Consider the following 17890-nt stretch of genomic DNA (forward strand, 5'->3'; position numbering starts at 1 on the left):
ATCAGTCGCCGGTCGCCGGACTTTTGGCCATTCTACGCCGAGCACCGCTCTCCCGATACCCCTCACCGACGCACACGTGAAACCCAAGATGGCCGATTTGGACCTCAAGGGCGCGCCGTGGACCGACGCCGAAGACGTCCAGCTCTCTGCTCTTCAGGTACGAACCCTTCCGCCCCGCAATCGAGCAATCGCAAAGCGTTTTCTGACAAGTGTTGCTTTTCTCCACCATCCTTGCGCGCAGGCCAAGCACGGCAACCGCTGGGCCGCCGTCGCGGCCGAGATGCCCGGCCGCACCGGCCAGCAGTGCGCACAAAGGTGGCGCCACAAGGTTAACCCCAACATCCGCAAGGATAAGTGGACAGAAGCCGAGGACCGCCAGGTACGAGCCCCCCAATCGCTCGCGGTTGACCGTCATCACTCGATCGTCTCGCGGCACACGCCCCGCGAGAAAAATTAACGCCGCGGCCTCGTGCGGTTTTTCCATTGCTGACCGACGCGCCCCCCTCCCCCCGACTTCAAACAGCTCCAAGCGCTGGTGGACACCTACGGCCTTCGCTGGGCCGACATCTCCCGCCGCATGGAGGGGCGGACGGACCAGCAGTGCATGGGCCGCTGGAGGCGCCACCTCGACCCCAGCGTCTCTCGCAAGCAGTGGTCCACCAAGGAGGACCGCAAGCTCGCCGAGCTCAGGGTCCGGCACGGCGCCAACTGGAGCGCCATCGCCAAGACGATGAAGAACCGCACCGCGCAGCAGTGCCGCGCGAGATGGTTCCAGGCGCACTTCACCGGCCACCGCTACCTCGACGACTCCGGCGCACTCCTCTCCCCGAGGTCCGCGGACAAGGCTGAGCGAGAGGTTGAAGCGGCGAAAGCCGCCGCAGCCGCCGCGGGGAAGACGCTTCGCCCCAACGGCGTCAAGGCTGCGAACAACAACAACCTCAACAACATCCTCAACAACATCAAGCCTCTTCCCGAAGTCGACTCCGCGTCCGGGTCGCCCGAGGGACGGAAGAAGCGCCGACGCGACTCGAGCGGATCCTCGCAGGATGAAAAGCTGCAGCGCCGCAACTCCGGGCACCTCCGCCGGGACGGCTCTGGCCGGTTCATCCCCCGCGAGGATTCCCTTCCCCATCCCTTCGTCACCCCGCCTCCCACCACACCGGGCGTCGACGATTCGGTCGGACTCGACGTTTCCACGGTCCCGCCGCCCATCCGCGTGAAGCCCGCGGGTCTTCACAGGGACCCGAGCCTGGGCCTCGGCCGTCAGGTGAGTTTGCCGCCGGACATCGCCACGCTGCTCAGAGGGGAGGCGCAAGACACGGGACGCGCCGCCGAGCCCCTCGCGCAGTTCAACAGCGGAGACTGGGGCGCGCTCCTGACTGGTGAGCTGGGCAGCGTGACCGCGGTGTTGGACCAGCTGGGAGAGGCTGAGATGCTCGGGGGCAGGGAGAGCATCGGCAAGCTGGAGTCGTTTGGGTCGTTGCAGATGCTCACCAGGCAACGGAGCGGAAACATGCTGACGAGGATGGGGTCGTGCAACGACAGCTTCGCGCAGCTCATCACGCCCGAGCTGGTGAAATGATGACGAGCGGGGCGATATATCCATTGACCAGGGGTGGGTGTAGATAAGGGTATCACATACGGGGCACACACGTGCAGTACATTAACACTGGGGACCGCTTTTGAAGCCCCAGCGACAGCCGAGGACCATAAGGTTATCATATGCTTAAAGACCAGCGCCTTCGACGACTTTGTAAGACTAATCGATTGGATTCAACTTTATCTGGCTAGTAGCTAAACGGAAATTCCTTGTCGTTGCTCGCCTTTCCCTGCAGCTCCCGCGAGTACGCGGCGACCCCCATGTCCTCCACCCTGGCGCTCGCCGCGCGCGCCGCCAACAGCACCGAGCTGTTTCGCTTTTTCTTCTCCCTCGTCTTCACCGCCGCGTCTCCTCCTTTACCTTCCAGTTCGGATTCATCGAGGTCGATGCCGCGGTCCACAGCCGCGGCGGCGGCGGCGAATAGGCCCGATGCCGCAGCCATCGCGGGGGCTGCGCGCCGCTCGGGTTCCTTCCTCCCCTCCTCCTCGGGCGGCATGGTGGCCGGGATGTAGTCGTCCAGCGAGAGCCCCGCCATGGTTGAGAAGCTCCGCCCCGGGAGGACCGAGATGGCCGCCGTCGCCGACGTCACCCCCGTGTGCACCACCTGGTTCACGTCACCGGTCACCCTCACCACGCACGCCTTCTTGCACATCCCCATGCACTTACGCCCCGGCGTGAGCGTCCAACCCGGCGGCATGTTCCCCCGCAACGCGTTCATGACGTCGGACGCTAAACCGTTCCTCGCGCACGCCTTCCCCGCGCACACTTCCACCGTGGCGGTGATGTCGCAGGCGGGTCCGGAGACGTGCGTGGTGGCCTGGGTGTCCTCGAGCCACGGGGGCCACGCGGTGGTGGGTGGGGGCGCGCGGACACCCGCCGCGGTGGCGGGGTCCGACATTGGCGGGAGAAAGTCGCCCTCGCCGTCGTCATCCTCGGACTCGTCGATGAAGGTGATCGAGCAGTACGGGGACGGGACGCAGTCGGGTTCCTCCGCCGGATCGCACTCGTCCTCGCATCCGTCCCGCGTGATGGCTATCGACGACGCATCGCCCGCGTCGTCCTTCGCGAGCCACGAGTCGTACGTCTTCCCGGGCACCGCCTTTTTCGATCTCGTCTTCTTCGCCTTGCGCGGCGGGTCCATCGTCGGCTGGTTCCCTCCCGCCATCGCGGACGCCGCATCGAACATGGACGCGAACGGCGAGTTTGGCTCCGGGGTGGATCGCCACTGCGGCCATCCGTCGCCCTTGTCCTCGCCCGCCTTGGCAGCCACGCGGCTGTTAAAACGCCGGTGGCACACGCCACCGTCGGATGGGGCACACGCCCGCCGTCCCCCTCGACGCTCGGGCGCGACCGCCACGCGCGATGCGACTCCGGAGACGGAAGCGCGGAGTACGGCGGCGTTCATCGCCCCGTCACCGAGCCTTCCGGATCGCTCGCCGAGGGATTCTCCTCGGCCGTCGCCCCTCGCGCGGCCCGCTGTGGCGCGCCGCGATCTCGGCTGACTAGGATAAGTGCCGGATAGTCCGGAGATACGATCGGGCCTTTTGTTCTCCTTGCTTGGGCCGCGTGGACCGGCAGCGGGATGACACGGATGTGATGGATGTATACACAAGTTTGATGCTATGCGCTCATAATACGCCTCCTTCCCTCACTCACGCCGGGGTGAGCTTCTCGATCAGGTCCGTCTCCTCGTTGATGGGGTTCTTCGCCTCGAGCTTCACCAGGTCGATTGGGGTCTTGCCGGTGCCGTTCTGCGCGGTGATGTCGCAGCCCTTCTCCAGGAGCGCCCTGACGGCGAAGGTCTTCCCGTAGCCGCACGCGTAGTGGAGCGGGGTGTTCTTCTTCTCGTCCACCGCGGTCAGGTCACTGTCCGCCTCGATCAGCTGGTTGAAGATCTCCTCGCCCGCGTCGCCCTTGCCGAACGCGATGGCGTAGTGGAGCGGAGTGCGCTGGCTCGAGTCCCGCGCGTTGACATCCTTGCCAATCGCGATGAAGTCCTCCACAGCCTCCACGTCACCGTACCTCGCCGCGTCGTGCAGGGTCTCGACCTCGGGCGTGGGCGCGGCGGCGGCGGCGGGCGCGGCGGCGGGCTCGCCGGGGATGGACCCGCCGACAGCCGCGCGGATGGCATCCTCGCCGCCGAGCTTGTCGTTGAGCTTCTTGAGAAACGCGGCGTCGTTGGAGTACTTCATCATGGCGGACGGGCCGTTCTTCTGGACGTCGTTGAAGAAGTCCTGGAAGTCGGGGTCGTCCTTGAGCGCCGCGATCCTGCGCTGCATGTCGGGGTTCTGGATGTACCGGACGGGAAAGGGGGAGGAACGGTCAGCGACGGCGCTCCTCTCGGGACTCCTCAAAGGGAGGGTTTAGGGATTATCCACTCGGAGCTCCGAGGATGGGGGTTCGGGCGGGTACCACTGAACGAAAAGGCGAATGAGACACGCACCGAGATCATGTTATTCATGGCCTGCATCTGCTTCTGCACCATGGGGTTGTTCATCATACCCTGCATCTGCGCCATCTGCGCGTTCACCTTCTTCGCCGTCTCGGGATCCTTCATCGCCTTGGCGTAAGCCTCCTGGATCTCCTTCATCTTCTCGGGGTCCATGTTGCCCATCATGCCCGCCAGGTTGGGGGGCAGACCGTTCGCGGACACCTTGAGGGCACCGCGTGCGGCGGAACGCCGGGTGGAGAGCCTGGCGCTGGTCTTGGGCACGGCGACGCCGCGGACCCTGGTGGCGGAACCGAGACCCCTCTGGCTGGAGGATTTGGCCGAGACGACGGCGCGCGCGACGACGGCGACGACGGTCGTGGACGCCATGATTTGGGCGTTCGCTACTGGGACAAGATGGACGTGACCCGGGGGGCGGTGTGGGCGTCGCGCGGGAGTACCTGCGAGCCGCTCGGTCGTTTGTGTCGCTGACGAGGTCCGACGATTTGAGGTGGCGTAGGTTGGAGGTTCCCGATCTTAACGAAAGTTCGTCCAGCGCTGTGATTGGTTGAAATTTCGGCACACGCAAGCAGTCTGCTTTTCGCGATTTTGTGGCTCGACGGCTTCGGCCGCAGACAAGCCCTGCTGGTGCCACGCAGTCATTATTTGGCGATCTTTCGATCGGCGCCACCCCACACCGCGTCGGCACCACAACGCGCCGGACGTACAGCGAACGAGGGCAGGAGCGGCACGTCGCATCCCACCCGTTACTCTTAAGGTCTACGTCGTCACCACGGCGCTCAGACGCAGGCTCGCCGACGCCGTCGCCTCGTTAACCACTCGCGCGAACGTTAACCCAGTCGCTGCCCGCGAGATGGCTTCCGGCATGATGATGACGACGACCCGCGCGCTCGCCCCCGTGGCCGCGCGATCCGCCTCGCGCGGGGTCAGGGCCGCGGTCAGGGCCGGTCCCTCCCGCGGCTTCGCGCCCTCCCTCGGCGCCAGGCGCTCGGTGTACTGCAAGGCTGTGGAGGCCCCCGTCAACCCCACCGAGCTCAAGCCCCCCGCGAACCTGCACGGCTTCGAGCTCGTCCGCGAGGACTACGTCGCCGAGTACGACTCCAAGGTGTTCTTCTTCCGCCACGCCAAGACGGGCGCCGAGGTCATGAGCCTGAGCAACGACGACGAGAACAAGTGCTTCGGCGTCACCCTCCGCACGCCCCCCGCCAACTCCACCGGGATTCCCCACATCCTCGAGCACTCCGTGCTGTGCGGCTCGCGCAAGTACCCCATCAAGGAGCCCTTCGTGGAGCTCATCAAGGGCTCCCTGAACACCTTCCTCAACGCCATGACCTACCCCGATCGCACCTGCTACCCCGTCGCGTCGTGCAACCTCCAGGACTTTCGCAACCTCGTGGACGTCTACCTCGACGCGGTGTTCCACCCGCGGTGCGTCGACAACGAGAAGACGTTCCAGCAAGAGGGGTGGCACTACGAGCTGGATTCACCGGACCAGGAGATGACGTTCAAGGGCGTCGTGTACAACGAGATGAAGGGGGTGTACTCCTCCCCGGATTCCGTCCTGGCGAGGGAGGCGCAGCAGGCGCTCTTCCCGGATAACACCTACGGGGTGGACTCGGGCGGCGATCCCACCGTGATCCCCCAGCTCACGTTCGCGGAGTTCAGGGACTTTCACGGCAAGTTCTACCACCCCTCCAACTCCAGGATGTGGTTCTACGGCGACGACGACGTGGAGGAGCGACTCAAGATCCTCGACTCGTTCCTGTCCGAGTTTGACAGGAAGGAGATTGACTCCACCATCGCCACCCAGAAGTACTTCACCGAGCCCAAGAGGGTCGTGGCGTCGTACGTCGCGGGCGAGGGCGAAGAGGCGGACAAGTCCTTCGTGCAGGTCAACTGGCTGCTCAACGACGGACCTTTCGACACCGAGACGGCGCTCGCGGTCGGGTTCCTCGATAACCTCCTCCTCGGCTCACCCGCGGCGCCGCTCAGGATGGCGCTCGAGGAGTCCGGCCTCGGCGAGGCCATCGTGGGTTACGGCCTCGAGGACGAGCTCAGGCAGCCCACGTTCGCGATCGGCCTCAAGGGCGTGGCCAAGGAGGACATTCCCAAGGTTGAGTCGCTCATCACCGAGACGATCGCCAAGATTGCCGAGGAGGGGTTCACCCAGGCGGCCATCGACTCGTCCGTCAACTCCATCGAGTTTGCCATGCGCGAGAACAACACCGGTCGCTTCCCTCGCGGCCTCTCCCTCATGCTCCGCTCGCTCTCCGCGTGGTTGTACGAGGGCGATCCCGTGGAGATTCTCAGGTTCGAGGAGCCTTTGGCCAAGCTCAAGGCGAGGATGGCCAAGGAAGATGTCTTCACGCCGCTCATCAAGAAGATGCTCATCGACAACACCCACAAGGTGACCATCGAGCTCAACCCCGACAAGGAGCTCGGTAAGGTGCAGGACGACGAGGAGAAGGCCAAGGTTGCCGCCTACCGCGCGGGTCTCTCCCCCGAGGAGATCGAGAAGGTTGTCGCCGACACGGAGGAGCTCAAGAGACTCCAAGAGACCCCGGATTCCCCCGAGGCGCTCGCGTGCATCCCCGCGCTCGACATCACCGATATCCCCAAGGAGGCCAAGTCCATCCCCACGGACGTGTCCACCGTCGGTGCCACCACCATGCTCACCCACGATATCTTCACCAACGACATCCTCTACGCCGAGCACCTCATGGTGAGTGGATTTACCGTAACCCACCCAAAAGCCAGAATGATGAACGTATTTTTCTCGAACCCGTTTTTGCACCTAATACCACGCCCGAGCGCGCGCTTCACTGAAAAGTGGGCCATCGTCCTTGGGCACATTGATGGTGCGAGATGAAACAGAGGTATCGCTATAATGCGGCGCGCGGGGCTCTTCTCACCCTGCGCCCGTTTCGCTGCGGTGCCAAATTCCCCGCCTACGCCGACGACTTTCCGACTCACCGCCCTCTCTCCTTGTTTCCTTTTCGTAGGATCTTCACGCCGTCCCCATGGACCTGATGCCCCTCGTGCCCCTGTGGTGCCGCGCCATGCAGCGCATGGGTACCTCCAAGCGATCCTTCGTCGACTTTGACCAGCTCATGGGCGCCACCACCGGCGGTTTCTCCCTCTCCCCGTTCACCTCCTCCATCCGCGGCTCTGACGACGTCTCCGCCTACCTCGTGCTCCGGGGCAAGTCCACCAGCGCCCAGGCCGGCCAGCTCCACGACCTCATGGCCGAGATGATGCTGCAGGCCAAGCTCGACGACAAGGAGATCTTCAAGCAGCTCGTGCTCGAGTCCCGCGCGTCGATGGAGTCGCGGGTCCAGTCTGGCGGCCACTCCGTCGCGGCTGGCAGGCTCGACGCCATGGACTCCGTCGCCGGGTACGTCGGCGAGCAGCTCGGCGGCCTCGCGCAGCTCGAATACCTCAAAACCCTCGCGAAGAGGATCGACACCGACTGGGACGGCGTCGTCGCCGACCTCGAGAAGATCCGCGCCGCCGTGGTGTCCCGCGCCGGATCTGTCACGAACCTCACCGCGGACGCGAAGACGTTGGATGCCACCGCCGGGGCGGTGCAGTCGTTCCTCGACGCGCTCCCGGCGGAGGGTACCGGCGCCGCCACCGAGGCGTGGAGCAAGGACCTCGTCCTCCCGCCCGTCAACGAGCTCATCACCGTCCCCACCCAGGTCAACTACGTGGGCAAAGGCGCTAACCTGTACAAATCGGGGTACGAGCTCCACGGCTCTGCGTACGTCATCAACAAGCTCCTCGGCACCACCTGGCTCTGGGACCGCGTGCGCGTGTCCGGGGGTGCCTACGGAGGGTTCTCCGACTTTGACAGCCACAGCGGCATGTTCAGCTACCTGTCCTACCGCGATCCCAACCTCCTGAAGACCATCGCCAACTACGACGGAACGGTGGAGTTTTTGAAGGACATCTCGCTCGACAAGGATGAGCTGACCAAGGCGATCGTCGGCACCATGGGCGACCTGGACTCGTACCAGCTCCCCGATGCAAAGGGCTACACCGCGCTCATGCGCCATCTGCTCAAGGTTAAGGACGAGGAGAGACAGCAACGCAGGGAGGAGGTGCTGGCGACGACGGAGAAGGATTTCAAGAAGTTTGGCGAGGTGCTCGAGGCGACCAGGGCTCCGGAGGCGAGGGTGTGCGCCGTGGTGTCGCCGGACGCGGCCAAGGCGGCGATGAAGGAGAGACCCGACCTCGACTTCAAGGTCACCTCCGTCATGTGATCGCGGTCATCGAAACTCCAACGCCCGCGCACGCTTTTGCTTTTAACAATTCAACTCTCGTTCATCAACGGCGCCGATGCGCATAATCTAATCTCACTTGCATCCGAGAATCGCCTTCCCGTAATCATCCACCGTCGGGTTCTCGCACACCCTCTGCGCGTCCGAGCTGCTCAGCAGCGCGCCTTCCCAGTTTGCCCCCCCCAACTTTGCCCACTCCCCGCCCTTCCCCTTACCGAATCGAGCATTGGTGAGTATGGCGTTGTCGAAATCGACGTTCGTCAAATCAGACCCGCCGAAGTTCACCTCGTAAGCGTTGACGCTCCTCATGTCGGCACCGGTAAAGATCGCGTCCTGCCCCTTCGCCCTGCTCATCTCCGCGCCGACGAGCGTGGCGTTGGAGAAGTTGGCGCCGGTGGCTATCACCCCGCTCAGAATCTTCCCCGACAGGTCCTGTCCCGAGTAGTCACATCCTCCGAGGTCCAACACAGCTTCGGGCAACGCCCCTGTGCCCACCTCCAGGGAGAACTTGGCGCGCGTGTCCTTGAACAGGTCTAAAGCCTCGAGGGTACACCCACCGGGCATATCGATCACGGGGGGAGGCTTCTGGCCAGCCTCCGCCGCAGCCGGTCCGCACGAGGTCAGCGTCAGCGCGCCCGCCACCATCGCCCCAGCGAGCCTTTGCGTTATCCAGTAGACTCCATTGTCGTCGGTCTGAGACGACGCTGCGGCGGACACCGGGGCGGTGACTCGACGATGAACACGCCCGACGTCCAAAGAACGCGTGGGGGATGCGAGTGAGTGGGTTTTGGAGAGCGTGGCGACGTGCATCGCGCCTGTGACGCTGCGCAGCGGGACCGGAGACGGTAGGTGTCCGACCGCTGACCTGAGGTTGGTTGATTTTTACGGACGAATTTAAACTTGTTAGGGGCAGCGCTCCGCGCGACGGGGCGTCAAACGCCACCGCCCCACCTTCGTGCAACGATGGCCAAGACCGTCAAGAGCGACGCCAAGAAGGCCGCCAAGAAGGCCGCCGCCGAGCACCAGAAGAAGCTCGAGGCCACCGTCAAGGCTGCGTACGATGTCGACCCCGCCACCGCGCTCGCGCCGTTCCTCGCCAGGCCCTTCTCCAAGAACGGCATCGACGCCGTCGCGGCCCCGTCCACGGTAAAGCAGCTCAGCGCAGACGACAAGAAGTGGATATGGAAGCTCCTCGAGGGCAACATGCGCCCGGTGTTCGGCGAGGAGGTCTGGAAGGCACGCGAGGGCAAGGACAAGAAGAACGAGATGGTCGACGACGACGCTCGATACATCATCGTTCGAAGCGCACCGGCCGCTGACCCGGAGAACGCGGATCCCAACGGACCGGCAGCCCCCGGCGAACCCCTCGGCTTCGTCCACTACCGCTTCGTCATCGAGGAGGACGTCGCGGTGATGTACGTGTACGAGCTGCAGCTGGACGCGAAGGCGACCCGCAAGGGGCTGGGGCGGTACCTCATGATGCTCTGCGAGGCGCTCGCGAAGAAGGCGAGCGTGTCCGGCGTGATGCTCACCGTGCAGAAGGCGAACGAGGGCGCCATCAAGTTTTACACCGGGTGCAAGTACGTCATGTCGGTCATCTCGCCGACGAAGGTTGAGCCTTGGGCCGCCGACGAGTACGACTATGAGATTTACAACAAAATTTGGGACGCGGACGCGTTGAAGTACCTCGAGAGGAGCGCTCGCGTGCAGTGGGCCGAGAATAAGAAGATGTTCGATCAGGCGCAGATGTTCGTGATGTCCAACGAGGAGCTGAACAAGGAGTTGGGCAAGGAACTCGCAGCCGCCAAGTTGGCGGAGGCGTCTGCGTGAGACCAACCGAACGAGACCGTGTCGTGTGTATCTATGAGTACCAATCACAAGTGCCTACTTCTTGGACTTCTTCGAGGACTTCTTGTCCCCCTTGTCGTCCTTATCCTTCTTCCGTTTTTTCTCCTTCTTCTCCCCCGGGGTCTTGGCGCCCTCCTCGTTTGCCGCCGCATCCTCGATCCCGATGTTTCGCCTGTTCATGGTGATCCTCCTCGTGATTCTCCTTGGCCCGCCGAACTCCTGCCTTCCTCCAGCCTTCTTCGACGGCAGCACGAACATAGTACTGGCCGTGATCGCATCGTCCTCCTTCAACCGCCATTTCTTCCCTGCACGTCCGGTCAGAGGGAGGGGATCGGGTTCGTCAGCGGAAAATGGGCAAAAAGCGCAGCGGGCGGCGAGGGTTGTTGAGTAGGGCGGTTCGGCGGTGGGCGGCGTGGGCGCGGATGGGGCGCGGACGGCGGTTCAAAAGCGATGAACGACTCACCTCCCGCCTTAAACTGCGATATCTCCGGTCCGTTTCCCTCGTCGCTAATCCTGAACCTGAGGCCGTCGAGGTCCGCCGGGTCCGCGTCGGCGGGAATCTGGATGAGCCAGAGCTCCTCGCCGCCCGCCGCCGGCGCCGTCGGGAGCGTCGCCTCGTCCACCACGGGTTTGATCCCGGCCGGCACGTATTCCTCGCCGGGTTCGAACAGTCCCGGGCCACTCATCGCGTTCGTCCGGGGGCGCTCGGAGTTTGTGGTGCGCGTCCCGCCTGTGCGCTCTCGCCGGGCGGCGGTGGCGGAGCTGATGACTGGGAAATTGATGCGTCGTCGATCTGCGCGTGTCCCCGATGCGTTGATTGGGGGGTCCGATCCACTATCTGGCGCGCGTCCGCCGCACCCGCTTCGTCCGAAACGATGACGGCGCGTTCCGCATCAATCCGCATGGGTGCGCGCACGTCGCTCGTCTGGTGCCTGCTGGCGATGCTCGCGCTCGCGGGCGTCGCGCCCGCGTACTCTATGCACGAGGATCAGGCGGGAGCCTACGACTGGCACAAGTCCTTCCTCGGCGAGGTGACGCAGGCCGCGTTCGCCGGGTCCAAGCAGAACATGCGCGCGTTCGTCTCCACGGAGCAGGGCGCCATCGGCGCGATTGAGTTCAAGACCGGCAACCTCGGTGCGCGTCCAGATCGCCGCCCATCGCCCCGCCCGAGATCCGCGATCTCCCCGGAGATTTTGATCCGATCCCTAGGCCCCCGCTGGAAAAACCCCGCTTTCGAACCGCGACGTCGGAATTCGCCCCGCGATCGCCCGCGCTCACCGTTCCGATCCCCCCCGCACCCCCTTCATCGCAGTCTGGCGCCATGTCCTCGAGGACGGCGACGTCGTGGACCGCCTGCTCATCGCGGGCAGGCAGCTGCTCACCGTCTCCAGCGGGGGCAAGTACCTGAGGTCGTGGTCCATGCGCGACGGATCGCTGCTCTGGGAGCTGGTCACCTACACCGCCGCGGCACCGTCCGCCGACGCCAAGGCTGAGCGGGACAAAGACCGCGGCGTGGACGTCCTTCCCCTGGGCGCCGACGTCGACGGCGACGGCGACGAGGACCTGCTCACGCTCAGCCGGGGCGACGTCGCGCTCAGATCCCTCGCCGAGGGCGTCGCCGCGTGGTCCGTGGAAGCCGCCGCCGCCTTTGACGAGACCGTTCGCCTGCACAGGGTGACCGCGGACCCCAGCACCGGTAAGTTCATCGCCTTCGGCGTCACCGAGGACGACGGCGCACCCGCGGCGATCGAGATGGACCCCAAGACTGGCGAGGTGACCCGCAAGGCGATCGCATCCGGCTCGGGCGCCGTCGGCCTGAGCGGATGCCCGCGGGGAACCACCCTCGCGGTCGGCGCCGACGGGAACGTCTTCGCCTCCGGCGTCACCGCGGACGGCGCCAAGACGTACGCCGTGGACGTCGCCAAGCTTCTCTCGGGTAAGACGCGCGGCGCCGTCTCTTTCGCGCCCGTCCCGGATGGGATCGGCTCCATCGTCCGAGCGAGGCCCGTGAGGGGCTCGGACGCGTCGTCGGACGCGGCCGCCGCCGGCTCCGGCGCGTGCGTCCTCGTGGGCTCCACCGGCTGCGCCCTCGCGCGCGCGTCTAAGAGCGACGGTAAGCTGGAGTACGTCAGGACCTGGCCCCTCGCGCCGGGTGGACGCGAGTGCTCGGCGGCGACGTCGTCGGCGTTTTCGTCAAAGGACGAGGGCGTCGGCGTGGGCGCCGTCACCACCGACGTCGGCGCGGGCGTCGCCGTCGTGGAGATCCTGAGCCTCGACCCCGACGGTGCGCTCGAGGCGGTCCGCGTCGGGAAGCCCGTGGAGGGATTCGCCCCGTCCGACAGGGGCGTCGCGAAGAGGGCGTGGATAAACGCCTACTCGGTCAAGAGGGACGGCGCGGACGTCGTCGCGTACCGGCCCCTGGTCGTCTCGGCGGACGCGAGGCTCTCGCTCCTCGGCGAGGGCGGTAAGATGCTGTGGAGCCGCGAGGAGTCTTTGGCGCTCGCGGACGAGGTGATGTTTGCGCGCCTGCCCCCGCCGAAAACCGCCGCCGCCGCCAAGGCTGACGATTTACGCGTGCGGCCCTCGTTCCAGGAGAGCCTCCGAACGCAGGTGCTCGCGGTCAAGGCCAGGATCAAGCGCGCCACGGCGGACGAGATGGCGGAGCTCACCGGGCTCAGACGCGGCCGCGGCGCAAAGCTCCTCCCCACGCGAGACGCCAACGGCTTCCGCAGGCAGATCGTCGCGCTCTCCCCCGCCGGCGCGCTGACGTCGCTGCACAACGGCGACGGCCGCGTGCTCTGGCGCAACTTCCTCGGCGGCGGCGTCGACGCGCAGGGTGAGCCCGCGAGCGCGTACACGTACGCCGCGGTGTACCGTTGGAGGCCCTCCTGGGACGAGTCCAGGGACGGCGAGCACGCGCTCGTCATGGGCACCGCGTCTGACGCGGACGCATCCGGGGGTACCAAGACCCGCGCCGTCGTCGTCGACCTCTACACCGGGGAGATCGAGTCCGACGTCGTCCTCCCCTTCAAGGCGGCGCACGTCCTCCCGCTGCACACGGGTGCTTCACACGAACACGCGGAACACGCGCACGATGCGTCGGCGGCTCTTTTGGTGGACGCCGCGGGCTCCGCGGCGCACGTGTTCCCGGCGACCTCCGAGGCTCGAGACGCCGCGTACGCCGACCGGGCCAGGATCTCGTACTACACCGTGGACCAGGAGAGGAACGAGCTCCGCGGGTACGGCCTGCTGCCCGCGTCGTTGGACAAAGCCACCGGCGAAGCTCCCGCGTCCTACCGCACGACGCAGACGTGGTCGCAAAGGTTCCCGCCCGAGGTTGGACAAATCGTGGGATACGCCGCCAAGCCCGCCGACGAGATCGTCCACAGCTGGACCCGCGTCCTCGGCGACCGGTCCACGCTCTTCAAGTACCTCTCCCCCAACGTCGTCTTCGTCGCCACCGCCCCCAAGGATGCACCCGCGGGCCAATCCTCCGTCTCGGCGCACCTCATCGACGCCGCCACCGGTCGAGTGCTCTACAGGGTTCGACACGCGGACGCGCGGGGACCGGTGCACGCCGTCGTGTGCGAGAACTGGGTGACGTACCACTACTTCAACACCAAGGCTGGGCGGTACGCGATGAGCGTGCTCGAGATGTTCGACGACGCTGAACACAGGAAGGGCGCGGCGGTGGGCGAGCTCATGTGGTCGTCGCTGGTTGGCGATAACGAGACGGAGACGGTGAGCTCACTGGCGCCGCCGCCGCTGCGCATCATGGGCCAGAGCTACTACGTCCGGCCCGCGGCGACGATGATGGCCACGACTTACAGCGCGCAAGGGGTGACGGGACACCAGGTTCTCATGGGAACGGCGACGGACCAGGTGGTGGCGTTGGACAAGCGATGGCTCGACCCGCGGAGGCCGACCAAGCCCACGAAGGACGACAAGGAGGAAGGCCTGATCCCGTACACCGAGGTGCTGCCGGTGTTTCCCCAGTCGTGGGTCACCACCAGGCACCAGGTGGCCAAGCTCCAGGGCATCGTCACCTCCCCCGCGTCGCTGGAGTCCACGGTGCTGTTCGTGGCGCACGGCCTGGACTTTTTCTTCACCAGGCTCCATCCCAGCCGGAGCTACGACATGCTCGACGAGGAATTCTCTTACCTGCTCCTGGTGGTGACGATGGTGGCGCTGGCAGCCGGGGCGTTCGTCACGCAGGGTCTGGCGTACAAGAAGGACATGGAGAAGAGGTGGAGGTGATGGTATCAACCAGTCGTATGGAATAACATTTATCACGTGAGACGCTTTTGCGAGCCGTGTTTGCTCCCGCCCTTTGCGTACTCGTCTCTCGGCAACACGCAGTGTGTCACCTTGCACACGTGCGTCGTCCTCGCCAGCCTCTTTCCAACCTTCGCGGTCTCGTCCCCGTCCCCGTCCCCCGACGCGAGCGCCCTGCGACCGAGAAAGTCGGCCTCCTCCCTTTCAAACTCCCCCCGCCTCGCCCCGCCCAGGGCGCCGTTTCGAAAAAAACTCAAGCCGGACGCCGCCTCCAATCTTTCCAGGGGCACGGCGAACTTCTCGAGCGGCGTGTCGGCGGGTATGGGCGCATTGGGCAGGACGAACGCCGCCGCCGCGACCGCCTTCGTCTCCGGCGAGGTGGCCAGTATAACCTTGAAGAAGTGCGTCGGTACTCCGACGAGCTCGGGAGCCTCTCCCAGTAGGTTGTAGTCCATTCGCCAACGCGTGGTGGGCCTCGAGATGTCCTCCGCGGGCACCGTGGTCAGCGCACCTCCGCCGGCGTCCGCCGCCGTCGACGCCTCCAGCTCGCGGGCCCTCTTCTCCCCCGCGCCGCGCGCCAACGTCGGGAGAAACAGGGGCCCCGTCGCGACGAGCACGTCCCCGCCGCTCCTCCCCGACAGCTCGCGCGTGAACCTCTCGAGCCTGGCCCAGTAGTCTCGGTTGAACCCGTCGCCCACCTGCGGGGAGATGTTGATGAGCTCGAACGTCTCGTCCATGGCGCGCTGACTGTCTTTATGCCCCGCGGCCGCGGCGAGGTGGCCCCTGTCGTACCCCGTTCCCCTGTAGTCGGCGAGCTTGGCGCGAAATCGCTCCGGCGTCTCCGCATCCTCCACGAACTCCGAGCGTCGCCTGTTGCCCGGCCCCGACATGGTGCGCGGGTTGATGACCTCCAGGACCCACCTCGGGTTCCGGGTTCGCGCGTCGAAGGACGCGACGAAACCGCTCCTCACCCTGAGCACGTCCTCGGTGCCCGTCGGCCAACCCAAACGCATCGCGGGGTGCGCGTCCGCCCGATGATCCATCGTCGCGGGCTTGGAGACGGGCGATTCGTCCCTGCGCCGGAGGTACGCGTACACCACGCCGCCGCCGAGGGCCGCGCCTCCCGCGGCGCCGAAAAGGAACGGACGCATGCCGCCTCCGCCCCCGTAGCCCATCTTCGCGCGAGGAGGTTTGAGCCCGATACGAGTTTTTTTATAGTCCATACAAATCGAGACCCGTAGACTCGGCCCGGTTGTTCCTAGAGTTACCTCTCGGTAAGCAGCCGTCGCTATGGACTAGGTAGTCAGTTCCTAGTCCCAGGTCGGCCGCTTCGTATCGTCCTGTTTCGGCGCAGACCTGCGTGTTGTCACTTTTATGAGGTATGAGGGTACACCATCGATGAACGAAGCGGCGGGGCGGCTTTGGCCCTTCGTGACTACGCGACTACGACATCACCTACTGTCCAGCACCGACGACGGCGTCTCCAACCCCACGATCCCGAACAACCCGTCGTAGTCGATGAACTCCACCCCCGCCGCGTGCTCCGCCCTAACCTTGTCCTTGTGAAGCGCCGGTACCCAGGACGCGTATCGCGCTTTGAATCCAACCGTGAGCTCCGAACGCGCCACGCGCTCGAGCTCGGACAGGCTGGAGTCGATGAGGTGCCACCGCTGCCACGGCATCTCCCGCTCGCGCATCACCGCGCCGACGACGAGCCCGCGCGCGGTGCCCTCCTCGGCGCCGACGACGCGAACCCTCCCGACCAACGGACCGTTCGTCGAGTTCGTCTTTGCGTTCGTCTCGGCCCGGGTGTTTGACCCTTCGTCGTTCGACCCTGTTTCTGTTTGATCGACGCGCACGCCGAGGTGGGTCAACACGGTCCTGACGCACGCCGCGCTCCTGTACGGACCCCCGAGCACCAACACCTCGTGCCCCTCGTTCGCGCACGCCTCCAGAAACTCAGCCGCGCCGTGGTGGAGCCTGTGACTGGCGAGCCAGCGCCGCTTCGGGGTGGACCCGTCGTCGTCGGCTTCGTCGTCGTGAACGTCGTCGCCGACCCCGTCGTGACGCGCCTCTTCCATCCCGTCCCCGACCCGCTCCAACTCCTCCTCTTCGTCGTCCTCTTCGTCGTCGTCCGCGGTGTCGTCCCTGGACAGCGTCACGGTCCCGTCCCCAAACGCCTCCCGCACCTCGTTCACCACGCGCTGCAACCCCGCGGGCTGCACCGTGAGACCCTCCCACCCGACGTCCGTCTGCAAATCGCACCCGAACTTCATGCTCGCGTGGAGCTTGATCTCGTCCCACGCCGCCACCACCTCCCTCAGGTTCAGCGGACGCGTGGTGCGTCCCGCGGTCATCCGGTCCATCTCGCGTTTGTACTCCTCGCGTCGCGCAGCCAGCTCGGCGGCTCGGCGGATCGAATCGCGCTCGAACCTCTCCCGCTGCTTCGCGGTCACCGCCCGCTCCATGGCGGCGCGCTCCGCCGCCTCCGCCTTGAGCCGCTCCGCCTTTCGTCGCTTGAGCATGAGGCGGAAGCGCGTGCGCTCGGCGATGTTCTCCTCGGCCATGACGCGAACCATGAGCGCGCCCTCGAACGATGAGCTCTCCTCGAGGCACGGCATCAACATTCGGAAGACGTCGGCGTACTCGGCGGGTGTGCCGGGGATCTTCTTCGGCCAGAACCTTCGGGCAGCCTCGTGACCCACCAGGCACATCTCGTCCGTCGCGTCCACGAGGGTGTCGAAGCTCATGCACACGACGTGCGTGGTCCTCGGCATCGTCGGGTGGTGTTCGTTCTCATCGTCGATATCGTTGTCGTTACGATCGGCGGAACTCGCGTCGCGTTTGACGAGCGTCCGCGCCGCGCCCGCCTTGGAGGATCGGAATCCCGCTCGAGCCCGAGCCCGAGGGCCCGGCCTCGATCGCGAGGCCGAAGCAAGCATCCGCTCGCTCCCGGCCTCCCCCGTCGTGTGTCGAACTGCAACCGTATCCCGGAGATCACACCGTGCGTGATGAGCTGGCAAACAACGATTTTTCCAATCTTCTCCTAAAGGCAAACACTCGTTGGGATCGCACATACAAGCAAACATCACCAATTCAACAATTTCTAAATGACAAAGCGTAACCAGAAACCCATACGTTGCCTTTTCGATTGTCGTGCCACAGGCGCCGTCGACGGCGACCGAAGGGCACGCGGGAAAGAAGAGATCGCGAGCTTGGACGGATTGATCACAACCCGAGTCGGTGTGCGGTGACGCTCACTTTCTCGTGGCTTGCCAACCAACGTCCTTGGGCGGGGAACGTCGTCGATCGGCGATCCTCGAATCGGTCGCACCCTCCCCGGTCGCAGTCTCGTGGCGCCGATCCGTGAGGTTTAGGGCGAATTATTGCCCTACGCCCTACGCGATCTGACCATGTCGGGCGACGAGCGCGAGGAGC

General features: G+C 65.4%; 9 protein-coding genes across 9 annotated transcripts; 4 read left to right on the forward strand and 5 right to left on the reverse strand.

Annotated features, from left to right (window-relative positions):
* The first annotated feature begins 42 nt into the window (after positions 1-42).
* On the forward strand, positions 43-3001 carry MICPUN_108200 (predicted protein). Its single transcript, XM_002501945.1, has 3 exons — positions 43-157; positions 242-379; positions 524-3001. The coding sequence occupies exons 1-3, from the start codon at positions 89-91 to the stop codon at positions 1580-1582; spliced, it is 1266 nt and encodes a 421-aa protein (XP_002501991.1). The 5' UTR covers positions 43-88; the 3' UTR covers positions 1583-3001.
* A 183-nt stretch (positions 3002-3184) lies between these two features.
* Positions 3185-4521, reverse strand: MICPUN_105532 (predicted protein). Its single transcript, XM_002502315.1, has 2 exons — positions 4044-4521; positions 3185-3888 (listed from the first exon to the last, which is right to left on the reverse strand). The coding sequence occupies exons 1-2, from the start codon at positions 4416-4418 to the stop codon at positions 3253-3255; spliced, it is 1011 nt and encodes a 336-aa protein (XP_002502361.1). The 5' UTR covers positions 4419-4521; the 3' UTR covers positions 3185-3252.
* A 381-nt stretch (positions 4522-4902) lies between these two features.
* Positions 4903-8377, forward strand: MICPUN_105533 (predicted protein; the record flags this gene model as incomplete). Its single annotated transcript, XM_002501946.1, has 2 exons — positions 4903-6771; positions 7052-8377. 2 exons carry the CDS (start codon positions 4903-4905, stop codon positions 8309-8311), a joined length of 3129 nt encoding a protein of 1042 aa, XP_002501992.1. The 3' UTR covers positions 8312-8377.
* Positions 8356-9104, reverse strand: MICPUN_108203 (predicted protein). The gene has a single exon (XM_002502316.1). It carries the CDS (start codon positions 8972-8974, stop codon positions 8405-8407), a length of 570 nt encoding a protein of 189 aa, XP_002502362.1. The 5' UTR covers positions 8975-9104; the 3' UTR covers positions 8356-8404.
* A 188-nt stretch (positions 9105-9292) lies between these two features.
* Positions 9293-10159, forward strand: MICPUN_100333 (predicted protein; the record flags this gene model as incomplete). Its single annotated transcript, XM_002501947.1, has 1 exon — positions 9293-10159. The coding sequence occupies one exon, from the start codon at positions 9293-9295 to the stop codon at positions 10157-10159; it is 867 nt and encodes a 288-aa protein (XP_002501993.1).
* Positions 10160-10213: 54 nt separating this feature from the next.
* MICPUN_58300 (predicted protein) lies at positions 10214-10863 on the reverse strand (the record flags this gene model as incomplete). Its single annotated transcript, XM_002502317.1, has 2 exons — positions 10214-10482; positions 10641-10863. The coding sequence occupies 2 exons, from the start codon at positions 10861-10863 to the stop codon at positions 10214-10216; spliced, it is 492 nt and encodes a 163-aa protein (XP_002502363.1).
* A 2239-nt stretch (positions 10864-13102) lies between these two features.
* MICPUN_81588 (predicted protein) lies at positions 13103-14434 on the forward strand (the record flags this gene model as incomplete). Its single annotated transcript, XM_002501948.1, has 2 exons — positions 13103-13867; positions 13916-14434. The coding sequence occupies 2 exons, from the start codon at positions 13103-13105 to the stop codon at positions 14432-14434; spliced, it is 1284 nt and encodes a 427-aa protein (XP_002501994.1).
* A 271-nt stretch (positions 14435-14705) lies between these two features.
* MICPUN_76020 (predicted protein) lies at positions 14706-15465 on the reverse strand (the record flags this gene model as incomplete). Its single annotated transcript, XM_002502318.1, has 2 exons — positions 14706-14926; positions 15035-15465. Coding segments are annotated over 2 exons (652 nt in total), but the record flags the coding sequence as incomplete, so codon positions are not given.
* Positions 15466-15828: 363 nt separating this feature from the next.
* MICPUN_108204 (predicted protein) lies at positions 15829-17045 on the reverse strand (the record flags this gene model as incomplete). The annotated part of the gene is made up of 1 exon (XM_002502319.1): positions 15829-17045. A coding segment is annotated over exon 1 (1112 nt), but the record flags the coding sequence as incomplete, so codon positions are not given.
* Positions 17046-17890: the final 845 nt, after the last annotated feature.

This window comes from Micromonas commoda, chromosome 5 (assembly GCF_000090985.2).
Source record: "Micromonas commoda chromosome 5, complete sequence".
Lineage (NCBI taxonomy): Eukaryota > Viridiplantae > Chlorophyta > Mamiellophyceae > Mamiellales > Mamiellaceae > Micromonas > Micromonas commoda.

Excerpts from the sequence above, each read along its gene's own strand:
- MICPUN_108200 (XM_002501945.1), top strand. The coding sequence starts at position 89 with ATGGCCGATTTGGACCTCAAGGGCGCGCCGTGGACCGACGCCGAAGAC. Across the intron at positions 158-241 it reads TCCAGCTCTCTGCTCTTCAG|GCCAAGCACGGCAACCGCTG; the intron begins GTACGAACCCTT and ends CCTTGCGCGCAG. Across the intron at positions 380-523 it reads CAGAAGCCGAGGACCGCCAG|CTCCAAGCGCTGGTGGACAC; the intron begins GTACGAGCCCCC and ends GACTTCAAACAG.
- MICPUN_105532 (XM_002502315.1), bottom strand. The coding sequence starts at position 4,418 with ATGGCGTCCACGACCGTCGTCGCCGTCGTCGCGCGCGCCGTCGTCTCG. Across the intron at positions 3,889-4,043 it reads CCATGAATAACATGATCTCG|AACCCCGACATGCAGCGCAG; the intron begins GTGCGTGTCTCA and ends CGGTACATCCAG.
- MICPUN_108203 (XM_002502316.1), bottom strand. The coding sequence starts at position 8,974 with ATGGTGGCGGGCGCGCTGACGCTGACCTCGTGCGGACCGGCTGCGGCG.